Genomic DNA, 19892 nt, shown 5'->3' on the forward strand with positions numbered 1-19892 from the left:
CAAACACTGGAGCTTTTCAGATATCAGAACTTGGCCCACAATTGAAATATTATTTAGGAATATAGCCATATTTGTAATTTTACTCACCAAAAATCCTTTTTACACAATATCCATCCTCTTTTCTTTCTTCCTTCTTTCCTATCGCCATCGAAGCTAATGATGAAAGTCAAGCCTGTCCTGTCATATTTCCGGCATAGTCCGTTTTGGAAATAGCATTAAATCAACACAACAATATACTATTTGCTTGTAGAGCTAAGTTAGCGCGCTGAAAGTGCCCCACACACCATTTTCCCGGCTGTAACAGGCTTGCTAGCTTCGGAGTTGACCGCCCTTTCTTAATGATGTTCATTTTTTTTTCTAGAAAAGTCAGTCTGGAAACTAGCTTTGTGAGCAAACAGAATCAATTTGTTTTTGCTTCTGCTTCTGTCGGCCATAGTGGGTGGAGTTTGCAATCTCGGCTGCCTCGGGTGCTGCTTTGGCCCGCCTACTAGCCAATCATAGTTTTTGAAAGCAATGACATGTCCCAGCCAGCAAAATGCTAACGCCTATGAAAAATCATTGTGGGGTTGCCAACTCGAAATCTGATTGGTTAAAAGCAACAGTCTAGTTTAATGCAGCAGAGCCCGCAAGAACTGATTGTGAAAGCTTTGAGGCAGATCTGATCTGGCAACAAATAATGGCTGAAATGTGATTGGTTAAATGCTTCAATATGAAAACACACATCTGGAAGCAGTGCAACCAGGGGGAAAAGCAATGAAAGGAAGCTAACAGACCATTTGGAATAATAAGTATTGATGGACAAAATATAATATGATTCAGATATTTCTTAGGCCAGCAGAGAAGGCCTTGAAGGCCCTGACGGCCCGCCACTGCTTTCCCCATAATAATAGATGGAATGATTGGTCTGAAGCGTCGCTTCTTCTCCTGGCACTTTTCTCCAGCTCCGGATTTCCAGCGGAATCATGGGGTTGCTCTTTCTGCTGCGTATTGTTCACAGCTGATCCCACATGTATGACAGTGGAGGCATGGCTGAATGGTTCCAAAAAGGAACTAGCAGAAAGAAACCAAGATAATAGAACAAAGACAGTTGTAAAAACATTAAAGTAAATAGTATAAAGTACAAAGTAAAATAAAAAGGAATGTATTAAGAAATATTTTAATGTAATAGAAAAAAGATAGAAAGGCTGTAAAACACAAAAAAACGAATAAGAGCGGACAGAACTACTGCCACGGGCCGCCACCTGATGGTGCCATCTTGAAAAAGTCTCTTTGTCTCTTTAGGTCTCCTCCTCCCAGTCCCACTGCCCCAAGAAGGATGTCTGCAGGCCAGCGTCCAGCACCTCGAGGTGCTCCGCCACCACCAAATCGTCCAGGTCCCCTGGGTCCCTTAAACAACAATGCTGAAAGCCCCCAGGCTCCAAGTCGCCCAAATAGGGCCCCCCCAAACATCCCCAGGTAAGGACGAAAAGCTATTTGATGTTTGCTTCAAACATAATTTAGAACTGAATTTGGTAGTGTTTTATCTATTGAGTTGAGGTTGAGTTATTTTATTGTCATTCGACTTTCTATGCTGTTTGCTGCCCAAGTGAGATCATAAGAGATGTGGACCCTTAGAATTTTAAGTCTCCACTCTCTCAACACATTCGCAATTGATATACAGGGCGGACGGAGCAGCCTTGTTCCGTTGTCAGTCCAGGGTGAGTTCTTTGGTTTTGGAGACATTCAGTGCCAAGTTGTTGAGAGCGCACCACTCGCTGAGTCTAAGGACATCATCTCTGTAGGCCGTCTCATTCTCCCCTGTGATCATCCTACCACCCATGTATCGTCCGCAAATTTCACAATGATGTTCTCACGGTGCGTGGGTCTGCAGACGTGTGTGTAGAGAGAGTAGGGTTGTGGACTCAACACACAGCCTTCGGGCGAGCCGGTGCTGAGCATTCAGGTAGATGAGAAGTGGTGACCCAGCTTCATGTGCTGGGGTCCGTTGACCCGAAAGTCCTTAATCCAGGAGCATGTGGAAGGTGGGAGCCCCAGGTTGGCTAACTTGGGTATGGTGTTAAAGGCGATGAAAGTGCGTGTGAATGGTTATCCATCTCCTCATGCCCTGCAATTGGCTGGCCACCAATTCAGGGTGTCTCCTGCCTGCTGTCCGATGTCAGCAGGAAGGTTCCCCTTATGAGGATAAGCGGTTCAGAAAATGAATGAATGCAAAGTTTCTGGGCTAAATTAACTGTTTAAATGTCAAAGTAAAACAACTTTCACTTCACAATCTATTTTTTGGATAGTACTGTATATAATCCAATTAACAATTTGTAGCCCAAACATCTAAATTTAGCAGCGATACGTACAAAAATAAAGCTCAATAGCATCTAATTTTCTAAAGCTTTTCAAATAGTTCCCTTTTTTCACTGGATAATTCTTGCAAAGAAATAAAAAACACAAACATCAAATTAACTATTACTCATTTTTTTGTTTTGTGAACATAGTCAACACATCTACACTGCTTGAAACAACTGACGAGAATGGAGATGTGTCGTTGAAAAGGAAGTGAGCAAGCACGCTACTCAACATTAAAAATATTTGAATGTTTTGATAACGTGAAAAATGCAAAACGTTTTAGAACGTGACGTTGGATTTCGAAATTTATCATGAAGGTAACTTAAAGACTGCCGTAGTAAAATGCAGAAGATTTGTAGTATTTGGCAAATCTGGTTTATATGACTTGAGTTTATATGATGGGGAAAATATTAGATTATTCAAAATTCATGTATAAAATATGATAGATTTGGCTACACAGGGGTAAATATGTCATTTGTTATCTCTCGTCTCTCTCATTTTCTGAACCGCTTTATCCTCACTAGGGTCGCGGGGGGTGCTGGAGCCTATCCCAGCTGACTTCGGGCCAGAGGCGGGGGACACCCTGAATTGGTGGCCAGCCACATTTTGCCAAGCCAAAGTTATGTCTCAAGATTTCACCCAAGCCCCCGCATGCCTGTGGCCCCCTAAAGTGCATCTCGTGTGGCCACAATACTTGCCCAAAGCATGAGGTGCATCACTGTTTTGAATCCGAACATGCTAAAAAACAACAATAATCGGTCGCGCCAATCAATTCAATTCAATTCAATTTATTGGCAAAAGAAAAGCACAAGGCTAAGGGCCATGTAACGAAGATACAAGAAGTGTGTAAACAAAAACGCGGTGTTGTCACTGGTTCACGGCCAACACGTCATCCAGAGCCCTCTTGAACTGAGCGACCGTCGGCTTCTCGACCACACTCTGCGGAAGCCGGTTCCAAGGACCGGCGATGCGCACCGAAAAAGCAGCCTTCCGCCGATTTAACCGGAACCTGCGAGGATACAGCTTCCACGGATGACCCCTCAGACCAGGATCAGGTGCGGGCGTGAAGAAGAGATCGCAGGGCATGTTTTAGATACCGTGGAGGATGTTGTAGGCCAGTATCAGGTCCCCTCGCAGACGCCTAGCCGGCATTGACAATGGTACTGAACGCTCCGTCACCCGGAGTATGGATTGTTTCAACAATGTCCACAGCTCGCCGACTGAAGTGATCTCCATGAAGGAAGCCCAGTCAACAGCCTCGGAAGCCTCCGCCAGTGCGTGATGATTCAGGGCAGAAAACCTTCTCTTCGGAAGCATCTCACTCTGTAAGGCCGGAATTGTTGCGTGCCTGTTGAACTTGAGCACCACATGGTCAGACATAGAGAGCGGCAGGAGGATGTTGAGAGACGATACCGACGACGGGGAGATCAACAAGGCGTGTTCACAATTGTCATGCTGCCTAAATGTACCAATTTTGGCAATTAAAACCCGAAAATTAAGTTTTACCATGATAAAATTAACAGAATGCCACTCACTCTCAAACCTGATGGAACTGAGAGTTCCAAACATATAGGAAGCGGGGTAAAGGCCATACCTTCTCGCGCGTTTAACAGACAGCATTAGTTTTAAGAGCAGTGTTTTTATTTTTATTTTTTTACCTTTTTAGGTTAATCTTGCTCTCAACTTCAAAAATGTTTGGTCTTGTTTTGGTGCCTGCCTACTTGAAAAAATGTATGTAAAGGGAACATAATAACACTGTTTGGGATACCATTCAAAGATCTAAATGTTTAGTTTTTCCCCATAGAATCCAAACTGAAGCCACCATAAAGCTGTAATCACCCACAACGGTAAAACAAAATCGACCACTACAGAGCCAGTGACACAGCCAAAGCAACTGAGATGTCGTATTGCTTGAGGGGTTACTCTGCCACTAGTTTTAATGACTAGCTGACCATTGGTGTTGTAGGCAGGTTTATATAAGTGAGTTTCGGTTGTCACCTCACGGGATGCCTAGGCAGTCAGACACGCCAAGCAAGAGAGGGGCTTTTCTGGAATTCGCTCGTTGCTGCTATGGTGAAAATTTCTCATGTGACAATATCATGAGGGTCCACTGAATTTCAACCAAGGAAAGATGTTGATGAATTTTGTTGATTTTATTGTTGAAGAACTGCATTATTGAGGTATAAGAAACAGTGGAACAGAAAACCAAGGAGCATTTTGATAGCGCCCATGTTTAGACTGCGTTTTCACTGGAAAAATAATACAATTCCAATGTTTAATGTTTTGAATGGGCAGACCGGTGGGGCGAGTGGTTAGCGCATCGACCTCACAGCTCTGGGGTCCTGGGTTCAAATCTAGGTCATGTCCATCTGTGTGGAGTTTGCATGTTCTCCCGGGCCTGCGTGGGCTTCCTCCGGGTACTCCGGTTTCCTCCCACATTCCAAAAACATGCATGGTAGGCTGATTGGACACTCTAAATTGCCGCTAGGTATGGGTGTGAGTGTGCATGGTTGTCCGTCTCCTTGTGCCCTGCGATCGGCAGGGTGTCCCCTGCCTCTGGCCCGAAGTCAACTGGGATAGGCTCCAGCACCCCCCGCGAGCCTAATGAGCATAAAGCAGTTCAGGAAATGAGATGAGATGAGAATGTTTTAAATGTTATTTGTTTCTGACGGCACACTAGATGTGTGCATTGCCTCATATCTCATAAATACAATTGATATCACAATTCACAGGTCACAATTTGCTTCAATCCCGATACTACACTTTAAGATGATTATTTCAATTTTTGCATGTTGCTTGGAAGACAAAAGTACACATATATCAACTTAAACACAAAAAACACAAATACGTAGGGGGCAAATACTTTTTCACGGCACTCTCATCATAGGCGCCGTTCAAAGCGGCTGCTAGTTGCAGTGGCTCCCTAAACCCTCACTCGTATTCTGTGTTTTTAGGGCTTTTTTAGAGCTTTTTTATCCTTTATTTTTACATTTTATTGTCTCTTAAGATTTTACTTGTTACTTTGCTTTATATATTATATTCCAAACTGTTAGAATTATTATGGAATATTCTATATGTGTTGTAAGCATTTTTCAATAAGTAATAAGGCTATAAACCAATTCATGGAACCATGGACACTTTTCCTCCACATCGTCTCCTCAAGGCCCCACAGCTCGAGGACACATTGTTTTCACACACGCTTTTCGGCAGAACACAACGGGACTGTTTTGACGGGACTCCAGCAGAAGATGGCGATAATCGCATTATTGTTTGAAAATACGGCTTTGCTTTGTTTACCTTGAAAGCATTCCTCACACTGTTGTTTTTCTAACCAGCGAGGGTGTTATTGTACTGATTACATAACCATGTTTTTCGAGTGTCGCGATTAAATACAATGATTCAGTTACTGCAATTCAGAATGCACTGGGGACTAAGACGGCGTCACATTGCATCTCCTTGCAAGTTGTAAGCAGAGTTTGTTGAAAGATGTTTTTCCTTTTTTAATTAAATATTACTAATAATGATTTAAAAGGTTTGAATCATTATTCCAACATTTGGTCCTTCGAGTAGCCGGGGTCAACACATCGATAGGGAATCCAGACGCTGCAGTTTAATATCTGGAGTGACCGTGCACGGCGAGAATCCCTTTTCCAGGCCGGACTATTTCTCAGCAGCGCCTGTTTTCTAATCGGTTGACGACTATCCTCTTGGTAAGCATCTTTCGACATTTCTGCCGAGTCCGCGTGTGATGGCTGCATATTGAGACGGGTTCCGAGTGCGTGAAGGGCATCACACGCGAAGGCCTTATTTTGAGAAGTAAGGCTCGCGTCCTGGGGATTAGCGATTTTAAAAAACCCTGTGGATACTAGTCACTAGCAGGTAGACACGGTGTGGTCTATAAACGTCTGCCGTGTACAAAAAAGAGGTACTACGGGGGCACACAAATCCACTCCAAGAAATGGGTGGTGCAAACAGTAAAACGGCTATTGACGACGATCCAAAGATGCGTCTGCCGTGTACAGATTGGATTGTTGAAAATCAAAGCATTACAAGGGTTAAACACCTAAACTTATGGATAAATAAATATAGATTTGCTGGCCAGCTTAATATGCATAAGATATTGATACTGCAGGATAAAATACGTGCTAAGCATGGGGGAAATCTTAACAAAATGGAGCAGGAGGGATATAATGATACCTATTATTGGTTTATGATACATGGGTTAAATCAGTTAACGGTGGGACTGGAAACACAGAGGCTGTGTTATTCCACAGAAAAGAGGACGGGGAGACTGGCCCGGTGGGGAAGAAATGTGTTGTTGTTGTTGTTAAAAAGGAGGGCCCCCTCCGACAAATATGACCAGGTCGGGAGGGCCCGTGGGGGACATGGGGAGAAAACACTATCTCCCCAGGCCGGGGCGCCGCCAATGAGTGATGTGTTTATTGAACAATATCCCATGATCGAAGTTGCTAATACTAATGTGGGCAAGGAGCAGGCTCCTACTAAATTTGGATGTTCGAATCCAAAAGCTGATGGTGGCCCGTTGTGTCATGACGGGCGTAATTTGAATTTAAGAGTGCATGAACTGATTGATCGGGTTACGGGGAAGTTTAAAACAAAAGTTAATTATACCGTGATCAGCAGAGCTAAGCAGAGGGATGGTGAGCCTTAGCAGAATGTCAAATCAGGATGACGGCTTGTTTTAAGGCCAACAGCGGCCTCGCTGAAGACCACGCGGTGGGCAGCATTTATCAGGAGCAGCTAAAAAATGTGTTGCATGCTCATTCAAATGTGTTGCATGCTCATTCAAATTATACTTATATATATTACATATATCGCGTGATTGCCTGGACAAAAATGTCTCTAAAAACAAGGCAGGCCTGCTCAAAATGATTTGAATGAGGATTTTGAACATGAGGATTTTGAACATGAGGATGTTGAGCTAATTTTAAACCAGAGATCACATTCTTTGGGAATGAATTCAATTGGATTTTTTTGTGTGATGCTGAAAGTTGTAAAATGGCAATTAAAATGGTTATTTCAAAGAATGAAATGGCTTATTGTGGCTTATCCTGGTGTCGTCCCCGTCTGCTAGCGGGAATATTTTGGTTAACAGAAATACAAAACAGCAAATTAAATGTTTAGCGGGGTTGCCAAAACTGCGTTTTGGTCAGACTCTAAACTTGCCGAATAATGCTTTGATTGCGGGGGGAGCGCTCTGTTTTGGTGCGGCTGAATATTAAAATAATTGGCCTTGGGGGTGCTGAAGCAAACTTGAGGGCAGAAATGGGTTTTGCTATGATATAGTTGTGCTTGCAGCATATTGTGAGTATGGGGTCTTGGCAAACTACGATGATATGATGATATAGTTGGATATCGGGAGAGTAATTAATTTAGTTTATTAATTTAGTCTTCTCTAAAAAATAATTGCTCACAGGAGGCACAGGAGGGGAAGCATTGGGCACAAAGAAAAGAGAGCACTTTGGAATTTGTAAACAAAAGATAAGGATGCTGCTTCTGCAGCGAGCATGAAGGTCAATGTCTTTCGAGGTGATAGAAAATCTGTTTGGCAAAGATTGATTTGGGGAAAGCTTTGGAATTGGGAATAATACTATTATTATTATTTTATTTTCTTTTTTGTGAAGTTCAAAGGGCTCTTAATTGAAGAGAGCTAGTTTTGGAGGATAAAACGATATTATTACTGTTTTTGAATGGTTGGCTGGTTAAAGAAAAATGAATGGATTTTTTACAATATTATGGCATATTGGTTACAATTTGTGGGTCCTTTATTAAGCATTGAAAATTGTAATTAGGAAATGCCTAGTAAAAGGTGGATTTCTCTAATTAAATTATTGTAGATTTTTCTTGTGGTAACAGGGAGCTATAAGAAATTGCTCTTATCTTAAGTAAACATAGTATGGGGTGATTTGCAATTTATGTCTTAGGTATTAAGAGTTATTTGGTTGTTAAAGAAATCAGACATGAAATTAACAATGCAGAAATGGCATGAGAAATTTCATGGCATTCATCCAAATTGTTAGGTAAATTGAACCTGGCTGGGGTAGATAAGATAATTGGTTAAGGATAGGCATAGTTTCCCTAGAAGAAACATGGAGCGTCTTTAGGTGCACAAAAGACTTTCCTTGTTTGACCTGAAGGGGGCGTATGCTTTGCTATAGGTCATATTGATGACTATTGGGACGTTATTACTGTCTATTGCTTTAGAGGCATACACATTAAGAATTTAGCCAAAACTTACTGCATTGCAATTATGGGGTTAATACAACTGAATGTTACGGTGATAACGATGGGCAATAACAAGCTTAGATAAAGGGGAATATCTACAACAAAGTCTGGTAGGGCCTTCCATGGTGTGAAACAAGTGAAATAATGTCTATGTTTTAAAAATAACATCTCCAAATTATAAAATATCAACCTTGGATGGGTTGACTAGAATGGGCAAAATTCGATAACATTGAAAGGGGGTGTAACATAATCCAGAACATGGAGATAAAGTTTTTACAAACGGTTAAAATACAAAAAGGGGGTGTGTGTTTCAATGTGTCACAACTTTTCCGTTATTGAACAAATTTCTATTTTTAGATATGTGGCATGTGAATCTAATACATTAATTATCTAGTTTCTTCAGGCATCAATCTTGATGATTGGGGGAGCACTCTAAATTTCTTGATTATGAGTGCCAGCGTGGATGAGTGTCTGTCTTTTGTGTTTCAATTGGCTAGCCACCAAGATATATCAATATTCTAATATCAAGGTGGAATATTTCTGAAATCGCTGATAAGCCTTTCAAGGACGGCGCTGGCAGAGTAGGACAGAAACAAAAAGAAAAGAATTTCGCCAAATGAAATTTTTTGATTTCTGCAATGGGAAATTTTGGGAACCTGGGGGACTAAACAAAAACAAAAGACTTATCTGGGAGGGCTGCCATTTTGAGTCATGGTAAATTTCATGCCTCAAAAAAGGGGGAGGTTATATATTCAATCTATATGCAGATATATGGCAAAAACACGGGCGATTCCCCCTTATGTCAAGCTACAAAAGCTACATATCCATTTCAAAGGATACACATGGATTTTATAGAATATGTGTGGTACATAACAGTCCTAAAACAGATTGGGGAAACCTTGTTGCAGAAACTGGTCTAGATTGGCAAGCTTGGGTGACACACGCGTGCGAAAAAAACCCATCAGGCCTTCGATAAAATTAACCCATACGGTGGGGGCATTACAAATCATAATTCAGACTGACAAATTAACTTGTGGATCTTTGTCTGACGTTTTTCCTAAGTCCATGGGTAAGAAGGTCGTCAGAGATGGAAACACCCGGATCCTCCATAGTAAAATTAAAATCTGAGATGACCAGAGAATTCATTTCTGCAACGGGGAGTTCCCAAACGGGAGGCGGTAAGAAATAATTGGTTATTGTTGATGGAAAATGCAGCTATTATAAATCAAACCTGTATCAAACCTGTATAACATGTATGGGGGGCCGACCTCTCTTAAGAGTAGTACCCGCGCAAATTACCCCTGATTGTGTAAAGGAGATAATGACAAAAGATGTAAGCCCAAAATGTATGAAATGGAATAATGTCTACCCAGTTACAACGGCAGCAAAGGACAAGCCTAACTTTTCAACACATGTCGCGTTTAATCATTTTACCTGCTTAGTCCTCACAGGGCACGGTCCGGCACTGGGAGCGATAAATGTGACGTGGTGTGCCCACGTCCTAAAACAGACTGCACCCCTGATTCCACGTTCTGACCTATGGTGGTGGTGGGGTCAAAACAAATTATACGACTCCTGCCAAAATGACAGCAGGACTTTGTGCCTTGGTCTCACTGCTATTACCAGTGTCTGTTTTTCCATCTACAGTAGAGGAGATACAATTGGCTGCACAGAAATCCGGTATGATGGCGGGCCCCTCGCGACGGCGTCGCATGGAGAGAGGGTGATCCGACATACATTGATGATGAGTATAAGTTGGCTAATCAGATCGCAGCAGGTTGGGAGTATATTTTTCTTTTAATTACTCCAAACAAAAATGTTGATTGGATAAATTACCTGCATTACAATGTCCAAAAACTTGGAAATTATACTGAACAGGGATTTGTGGCGATAAAGGAACAACTGGCAGCCACTAGTCTGACGGCGTTCCAGGATCGTGCAGCGGTTGAAATGCTTCTTGAAGGAGCAGGGGGCGTATGCAACGTTTGAAAATGTTGCACTCAACAACACGCCCCCCACTGGGTCCCACACCAGGGCCAACGATGGCCTGCAGACCCTAAACCGCAAGATGAAAAAGCATCCTGGAGTAGAATAATGTCCGCTGACAGATTTGTGGCCTCACTAATAATGATTTGGCCTAATTTGTGGTAGCCCTTTTTGCTACGATTTTGACATTATGTGGGTGTTGTATTATTCCCTGCTTAAGATCTTTGATGAGCCGACTTATAACCACTGCGATTGCCCCTACAAATTCCAAATTGCATGAATTATATCTCCTACTGAAGTGCTGACACTAACAGTGAATTCCAGGAGCATGGTAATTACGAGGATGGATTGGACGAAAATGATCTTGTGTTCTGCTTTTCAGACCTGCCGAACGAGTAGCCTAAGCGGGTAAAATTAAAACAGCCAACGGTGATATCCCTCTCATTTTGAATTTGTCATAAAATGAATAACAAACATATAGTAAAAGGAGGGAATGTTAGAATTATTATGGAATATTCTATATGTGTTGTAAGCATTTTTCAATAAGTAATAAGGCTATAAACCAATTCATGGAACCATGGACACTTTTCCTCCACATCGTCTCCTCAAGGCCCCACAGCTCGAGGACACATTGTTTTCACACACGCTTTTCGGCAGAACACAACGGGACTGTTTTGACGGGACTCCAGCAGAAGATGGCGATAATCGCATTATTGTTTGAAAATACGGCTTTGCTTTGTTTACCTTGAAAGCATTCCTCACACTGTTGTTTTTCTAACCAGCGAGGGTGTTATTGTACTGATTACATAACCATGTTTTTCGAGTGTCGCGATTAAATACAATGATTCAGTTACTGCAATTCAGAATGCACTGGGGACTAAGACGGCGTCACATTGCATCTCCTTGCAAGTTGTAAGCAGAGTTTGTTGAAAGATGTTTTTCCTTTTTTAATTAAATATTACTAATAATGATTTAAAAGGTTTGAATCATTATTCCAACACAAACTTTAATGTTTTAAAACTTTACTTTCAAGACTCTACTCCGAGACTCAAGTTGTGCGAGAGGCAGTCTTTGAGCTATTAGTTTAGTTTATCTTTGGGAATTCTGGACATTATATTTTGACCCACTCAGCCATGCCTCCGCTGTCTTACACAAAGGATCAGCTGTTAGCGCTACGCAACACCTGGATTCCCCTGGACCTGGACCTCCCCGCGGAGTTAAAGAGGAAGAGAAGAGGATGCAGAGCTGGACGAAAATGTCAGGAGAGAAAGCGACGCTTCAGACCCAGCATTCCATCTATTATTATGGGGAACGTAAGATCTCTCCCCAATAAGATGGAAGAGCTAACGGCGCTGACCAAACAACAACGACAATATCGGAATATCTGCATTATGTGCTTCACGGAGACCTGGCTGAATGAACTAATTCCGGACTCTCTCGTCTCCTTGGACGGTTTTCAGCTGGTGAGGGCGGACAGAGATGCCGAGGAGAGCGGTAGGAAGAAAGGGGGGGGACTAGCTGTTTTTATTAATAGTAGATGGTGCAGCCCCGGGCACATTACTGTGAAGGAGCGACTCTGCACTCGAGTTATCGAGCTAGTAGCTGTTAGCATCAGGCCGTTTTACATCCCCTGGGAATTCTCGCACGTTATCATAATAACTGCGTATATACGTCCCTCGGCCGATGCGACAGTCGCCCGCGAGCTGCTTCACGCCACTGTGTCCCGGCTGCAAACGTCACACCCCCAGTCTCTCCTTCTTATCTCTGGTGATTTTAACCATGCTCCCTTGGCTTCTACTCTCCCCACCTTCACTCAGTTTGTGAAGTGCCACACCAGGGAACAAAAAACTCTGGACCTGCTGTATGCCAACACAAAGGAGGCATACAGCTCAGTCCCCCTCCCCCCACTGGGCCGCTCAGACCACAACCTGGTCCATCTGATCCCCACCTACATCCCTATGGTGAGGAAAATAAAACCTACCACGAGGATCATACAAAGATGGACCGAGGAGACCAGCATGGTTCTGAGGGACTGTTTTGAGACCACTGACTGGGAGGTGCTGTGCAATTCACATGGTAATGACATTGACAGCTTGACCCACTGCATCACAGATTATATTAACTTCTGTGTTGAGAACATTGTACCCTCCAAGAAGGTCCGTTGTTTCTCCAACAATAAGCCGTGGGTCACCAGGGATCTAAGGGCCCTCCTGAACAAGAAGAAGAGGGCTTTTAGGTCTGGGGAGAAAGAGAGCCTGAAAATGGTCCAGAAGGAGCTGAAGAGAGAGATAAGGAAGGGTAAGACCATCTAAAGGAGGAAGCTGGAGAACCAACTCCAGAGAGGCAACACCAAAGAGGTCTGGAGGAGCTTGAGGACTATTTCGGGCCATGGAGGCAACAGCGAGAGAGACCCGGAGTCTGGCGGCAGGGAGTGGGCCAATGAACTGAATCAGTTCTTTAACATATTCAGTCCTGCCCCCACTCCCCTGACCCCCCAGACCAGAAGCAACGCTCCCCCCTCGTTCTCTTCCTCCTCCTCTTCCTCCCCCTCTTCCACCGGTCTCTGCATTACTGTCGATCAGGTGATCAAACAGCTCAAGAAGATCGAGGCAAGGAAGGCTACCGGTCCAGACGGCCTCAGCTCCAGACTACTGAGAGAGTGTGCAGATCAGCTTGGTATAGTGATTCTGCATATTTTCAACCTCAGCCTCAGTCTGCAGAAGGTCCCCACCTTGTGGAAAACTTCCTGCGTGGTCCCAGTTCCTAAGACTGCGTACCCCAGGGAGCCAAACCACTTCAGGCCGGTAGCATTAACCTCTCACCTGATCAAGACATTGGAGAGAATCATCCTCAATCACCTCAGCCCCCTGATGAATGCAGAGCTGGACCCTCTGCAGTTCGCCTATCGTTCAGGCATTGGTGTGGAAGATGCTACCACCTACCTGATGCACAGGTCTCTTTCACACCTGGAGAACGCGGGAAGCACGCTGAGAATGATGTTTTTTGACCTCTCCAGTGCCTTCAACACCATTCAGCCGGTTCTACTGAGAGGGAAACTGGAAGAGGCTGGAGTAAGGAACCACCTAGCCGCATGGATCATCGACTTCCTCACTGACAGACCACAATATGTGAGACTCCAGGACTGTACGTCTGATGTGGTAGCTTGCAGCACGGGGGCCCCACAAGGCACAGTGCTCTCTCCACTCCTCTTCTCCCTCTACACATCGGACTTTAAACATAATACAGACACCTGCCACCTCCAGAAGTTCTCTGACGACACCGCTATTGTTGGACGAGTGACGGACGGGAACGACCTGGAGTACAGGGGAGTCATCACAGCCTTTGTTGACTGGTGTAGGCAAAACCACCTCTACATCAACACCAGTAAGACAAAGGAAATGGTCATCGATTTTCGGAGGAATCCTCAACAGACCACTCAGGTGAACATCCAGGGTACAGACATTGAAATCGTGGAGAATTTTAAGTACCTGGGTGTTCACCTCAACAACAAACTAGACTGGTCCACAAACACAGATGCCCTGTACAAAAGGGGCCAGAGCCGCCTCTACCTACTGAGGAGTCTACGGTCCTTTGGAGTGTGCAGGTCACTGCTGAGGACTTTCTACGACACTGTGGTGGCATCTACAGTGTTTTATGCAGTGCTTTGTTGGGGATGCGGGAGCACGGAGAGGGACAGGAACAGGCTGAATAAGCTGGTCAGGAGGGCCAGCTCTGTTCTGGGCTGTCCTTTGGACTCTGTGGAGGAAGTGGGAGAGCGGAGGATGCTGACCAGGATGATGTCCATCATGGACAGCACCTCCCACCCCCTGCATGAGTCTGTGGAGTCCCTCCGAAGCTCCTTTAGCAATAGACTGCGGCACCCTCATTGCAGGAAGGAGCGCTTCCGCAGATCCTTCCTCCCATCAGCTGTCAGGCTCTTTAACAAAAAAATGGCTGGGTGTTAAGACCTACCGTATGCATGCATTGTTAGGTTCATCCAATTGTAGGTTTATCCTTAGGTTTTTCCGTATTCAGCTTTCAATAAAAAAGGCATCTGTAGTCATATCTACATTTAATTCTTGCAAGAGAGAATACATCCATCCGCGTCTCCGGCCAAGATCATTCTAACAACTCGAAGTCCGTTTCGCTAATTTAATCATAAGATTTTCACGCCATGCCCCACAGAAGTCTAAACATTCGTAGAGTCTCACAACAATTTTGTACAGTTATCAAAACAATTGTAGGACCTGTTGAATCGTCTCACAACAATGTTGTACAGTTATCAAAACAATCGTAGGACCTGTCAAATCTTCCCAAGCGAGTTTCGATGCGAACCCTTCAGCGAAGAGGGGCTTCCCAAAACAGTCCTTGGTTCCCAAGAGCGCTTGTTGTGAGTCCATCTTCCGAAGCCGTAAACAGTCCTCAGTTCCCAAGAGCACCTGTCCTGAGTCCTCCGAATCCGAAAACAGTTCGCAGTTCCCAAGAGCAATTGTTGTGAGACCTCTCCATGCCCTGTCCTCTTGATGTGAACCAGTCCTTACTTTAGCAAGGCATGCATTAAAATGGCTTTTATTAATGCCAATAACTCTAACATAAAAGCACAGCGTTCAACACATATTTGTATTGTTTAATATTGTTACACATTCAGGATGAGCATTACTATTCCTAATAAGTAAATATATTGATTAATATAGTAAGCATGTTTATAATAAGGCTTTCTATTCCTAAGTAAGCATTGCAAACACATTTATAATAATGATTATTCCAACATTCCCCCCTATATTATAAATTTGCACATGATCTCCTTAATAAAACTTCCTTTCGGCTTTATTCCATTAATTCATTTTATGGCAAAAAATAGAAATGGGGAGGAAATGTCCGTTTCCGTTGGCTTTAGTTTTACCCGCTCACTGGCACGGCTGGTCTGAAAAGCAAAAAACAAAATCATTTTCGCCCAATTCATCCTCGCAATTACCATGCTCTTGAAATTCACTGCTGTCGTCAGCACGCTTCATTAGTAGGGGATACAATTCATGCAATTTAGAATTTGTAGGGGCAATCGCAGTGGTTATAAGTCGGCTCATCAAAGATCTTAAGCAGGGAATAATACAACACCCACATAATGTCAAAATCGTAGCAAAAAGGGCTAATAATTAGGCCAAATCATTATTAGTGAGGCCACAAATCTGTCAGCGGACATTATTCTACTCCAGGATGCTTTTTCATCTGGCGGTTTAGGGTCTGCAGGCCATCGTTGGCCCTGGTGTGGGACCCAGTGGGGGGCGTGTTGTTGAGTGCAACATTTTCAAACGTTGCATACGCCCCCTGCTCCTTCAAGAAGCATTTCAACCGCTGCACGATCCTGGAACGCCATCAGACTAGTGGCTGCCAGTTGTTCCTTTATCGCCACAAATCCCTGTTCAGTATAATTTCCAAGTTTTTTGGACATTGTAATGCAGGTAATTTATCCAATCAACATTTTTGTTTGGAGTAATTAAAAGAAAAATATACTCCCAACCTGCTGCGATCTGATTAGCCAACTTATACTCATCTGGTACGCCCCGTGGATGCCAATCGCATCAATGTATGTCGGATCACCCTCTCTCCATGCCGATCGACGCCGTCGCGAGGGGCCCGCCATCATGCCGGATTTCTGTGCAGCCAATTGTATCTCCTCTACTGTAGATGGAAAAACAGACACTGGTAATAGCAGTGAGACCAAGGCACAAAGTCCTGCTGCATTTTGGCAGGCGTCGTATAATTTGTTTTGGCCGCACCACCACCATAGGTCAGAACGTGGTATCAGGGGTGCAGTCTGTTTTAGGACGTGGGCACACCACGTCACATTTATCGCTCCCAGTGCCGGACCGTGCCCTGTGAGGACTAAACAGGTAAAATAATTAAACGCGACATGTGTTGAAAAGTTAGGCTTGTCCTTTGCTGCCGTTGTAACTGGGTAGACATTATTCCATTTCATACATTTTGGGCTTACATCTTCTTTTGTCATTATCTCCTTTACACAATCAGGGGTAATTTGCGCGGGTACTACTCTTAAGAGAGGTCGGCCCCCCATACATGTTATACAGGTTTGATACAGGTTTGATTTATAATAGCTGCATTTTCAACAATAACCAATTATTTCTTACCGCCTCCCGTTTGGGAACTCCCCGTTGCAGAAATGAATTCTCTGGTCATCTCAGATTTTAATTTTACTATGGCGGATCCGGGTGTTTCCATCTCTGACGACCTTCTTACCGTCTCCATAGACATGGTTCTCCACCTGCCCATGGACTTAGGAAAAACGTCAGACAAAGATCCACAAGTTAATTTGTCAGTCTGAATTATGATTTGTAATGCCCCCACCGCATGGGTTAATTTTATCGAAGGCCTGATGGTTTTTTCGCACGCGTGTGTCATCCAAGCTTGCCAATCTAGACCAGTTTCTGCAACAAGGTTTCCCCAATCTGTTTTAGGACTGTTATGTACCACCCATATTCTATAAAATCCATGTGTATCCTTTGAAATGGATATGTAGCTTTTGTAGCTTGACATAAGGGGGAATCGCCCGTGTTTTGGCCATATATCTGCATATAGATTGAATATATAACCTCCCCCTTTTTTGAGGCATGAAATTTACCATGACTCAAAATGGTAGCCCTCCTAGATAAGTCTTTTGTTTTTGTTTAGTCCCCCAGGTCCCCAAAATTTCCCATTGCAGAAATCAAAAAATTTTATTTGGCGAAATTCTTTTCTTTTTGTTTCTGTCCTACTCTGCCACCGCCGTCCTTGAAAGGCTTATCAGCGATTTCAGAAATATTCCACCTTGATATTAGAATATTGATATATCTTGGTGGCCAGCCAATTAAAACACAAAAGACAGACACTCATCCACGCTCGCACTCATAATCAAGGAATTTGCTTTGAGTGCTCCCCCAATCATCCACAATTTTGGTTTGTTGGAGTAAAACTGGAGTACCCAGAGAAAACCTACGAATTCTTGAGGACACCAGGAATACTCCACACTCCGGAAGGTCTGGATCCACTCCGCATTAGTAGATCCTCGAACCGCAAGATTGATGCCTGAAGAAACTAGATAATTAATGTATTAGATTCACATGCCACATATCTAAAAATAGAAATTTGTCCAATTGCCACCGCCCCTTACCCCAGTCAGTCAGCATGTAGACTGCCATGCGAGTGGCTGTGATTAACTATCCATTCGCCAATAATGAAATAACGGAAAAGTTGTGACACATTGAAATACACACACACCCCGTTTTAGTATTTTAACCGTTTGTAAAAACTTTATCTCATTGTTCTGCATTAAGTTACACCCCCTTTCAATGTTATCGAATTTTGCCCATTCTAGTCAACCCATCTACTTAAAGCATTTCTCCAAGGTTGATATTTTATAATTTGGAGATGTTATTTTTAAAACATAGACATTATTTCATCACTTGTTTCACACTATGAAAGGCCCCACCTGAATTTGTTGTAGATATTCCCCTTTATCTAAGCTTGTTATTGCCAATCGTTATCACCGTAACATTCAGGTGTATTAACCCCATAATTGCAATGCAGTAAGTTTTGGCTAAATTCTTAATTTGTATGCCCCTAAAGCAGGGGTCTCAAACTTGCGGCCCGCGGGCCAACTGCGGCCCTCGGGACGATAATTTGCGGCCCCCGTCTTAATATGAAAGATCGATTTTTTTTTTTTTTTTTTACCCCTTTCCCCATGATGGCGCAGTTTAAGTGGCAGCCAGTGGCAGTAGCTCTGTCCACTCATGTTTTTCTTGTTTTACAGCATGTTTTACATGAAAAATTAGAGGGAACATTGACATGCACCTGCTTGTGGCAGGTGTGATACTGGTGTGCCGATAGCGAGCAATGATGATGTCGTGACCGGATGATTCGCCTAAAGACGTTTCGCCGACGGACGTTTGACAGACGGACAGGTCGTACTAGTATTTGTTAGTTTAATGATTAAATACAAATACTAGTATTTGTATTTAATCATTAAACGCTGTCTTCAGCTGGATTTGACCGAATTTGAGAGCATTTTGAGCCGTTTGGCGAATGGACGTCTATAGACATTTTTTTGCCTCCATCGCGATATCATCCAGTATTTGTATTTAATCATTAAATGCTGTTTTAGGATGGATTTGACCCGATTGCTGTCATTTTACGGCTCGGTTCTGCTACATCTGCCTGCCCAAGAGTGCTTATTCCCGGACTGCCATTGATGGTAGACGAACATTGATTTTTACTATAATTTGGACAACACTGGCGGCGGGCCGGATTAAAAATCCTAACGGGCCGTATATGGCCCGCGGGCCGAGGTTGAAAAACTTGTACACACACGATCCGGCAGGGCGAGCGTTCGAATCCCGTTACGGCGAAACCTCCGTTCGGCCGAATGAACGTTCGGTGGAACGTCCATTCGGCGACCTGCCCGTCTGTCAAACGTCCGTCGGCGAAACGTCTTTAGGCGAATCATCCGAGTACCGATGATGTCGCTCACACTGGTACTCAGTGCGCTCAGGGAGGTTGTCTTTCTGCTCAGACCAACAAAAAATTAGAGGGAACTTTGGTTCGGAGCTGAATGAACCAATCACGGTGAGGTATACGGCTATGGAGGGCGGGACATCGGCCGGGCTGTCCAGTGCCTTGCTCACTCACTCATTCATTCCTCCAATCAGCTGGGCGGAGGAGAAGCCGTGAGGCCGATCACTCCGCTCGGCGCGCACACTCCTCCGCTGCTCTCAGCATAGAACTGAATGAGGCGCTATGATCTGTGATCCAGCCTGTGTCAGTGTCTGTAGCCATCTCCGCGATTGAAACGGAGAGCGAAAGTGCACATGCGCCACAAACCCGCGCGACTGAATGTGAAAGATCAACCCGAGACTCATTCCAAGTGGAAAAACATATTACAGAGCCCCAGAGATGTCTCTTTCAAAGCCTGCCGTGAAGAGAAAGGTCGGTGATGAGCACAGACAGTTTCAAGAAAAGTGGGGAGTGCAATATTTCTTTGTTGAACACAGGGGCACCCCGACGTGTCTCATTTACACTGAAAAAGTTGCGGTGCACAAGGAATACAATTTGACACGTAATTGTACTACGAGACATGCTGAGGAGTACGAAAAATACCAGGGAGATGAGAGAGCCAACCAGGTTGCCAGTCTTAAAACACGTCTTCTGAGGCAACAGGATCTCTTCAAGAAGGCTACCAAAGACAGTAATGCAGCAGTCAAAGCTAGCTACGCCGTTTGTGAGTTGATTGATCCTGTGCTAAGTGATCCCAAATGGCTCATGGACTTGGCTTT

General features: G+C 43.9%; 1 protein-coding gene across 5 annotated transcripts in view; it reads left to right on the forward strand.

Annotated features, from left to right (window-relative positions):
* Positions 1–19892, forward strand: part of LOC144086374 (dynamin-1-like) — a 121873-nt gene that overhangs the window by 86874 nt on the left and 15107 nt on the right. For all 5 annotated transcript variants that reach the window (XR_013304430.1, XM_077616324.1, XM_077616329.1 and 2 more), the window contains one exon: positions 1282–1455. Coding sequence is in view for 4 of the 5 variants with exons in the window: in XM_077616324.1 (XP_077472450.1) it covers positions 1282–1455 (174 nt within the window). In the remaining variant the exon portion in view is untranslated. The remainder of the gene's footprint in view (positions 1–1281; positions 1456–19892) is intronic.

The sequence above is a fragment of the Stigmatopora argus genome, chromosome 12, assembly GCF_051989625.1.
Source record: "Stigmatopora argus isolate UIUO_Sarg chromosome 12, RoL_Sarg_1.0, whole genome shotgun sequence".
Taxonomy (NCBI): Eukaryota; Metazoa; Chordata; class Actinopteri; order Syngnathiformes; family Syngnathidae; genus Stigmatopora; species Stigmatopora argus.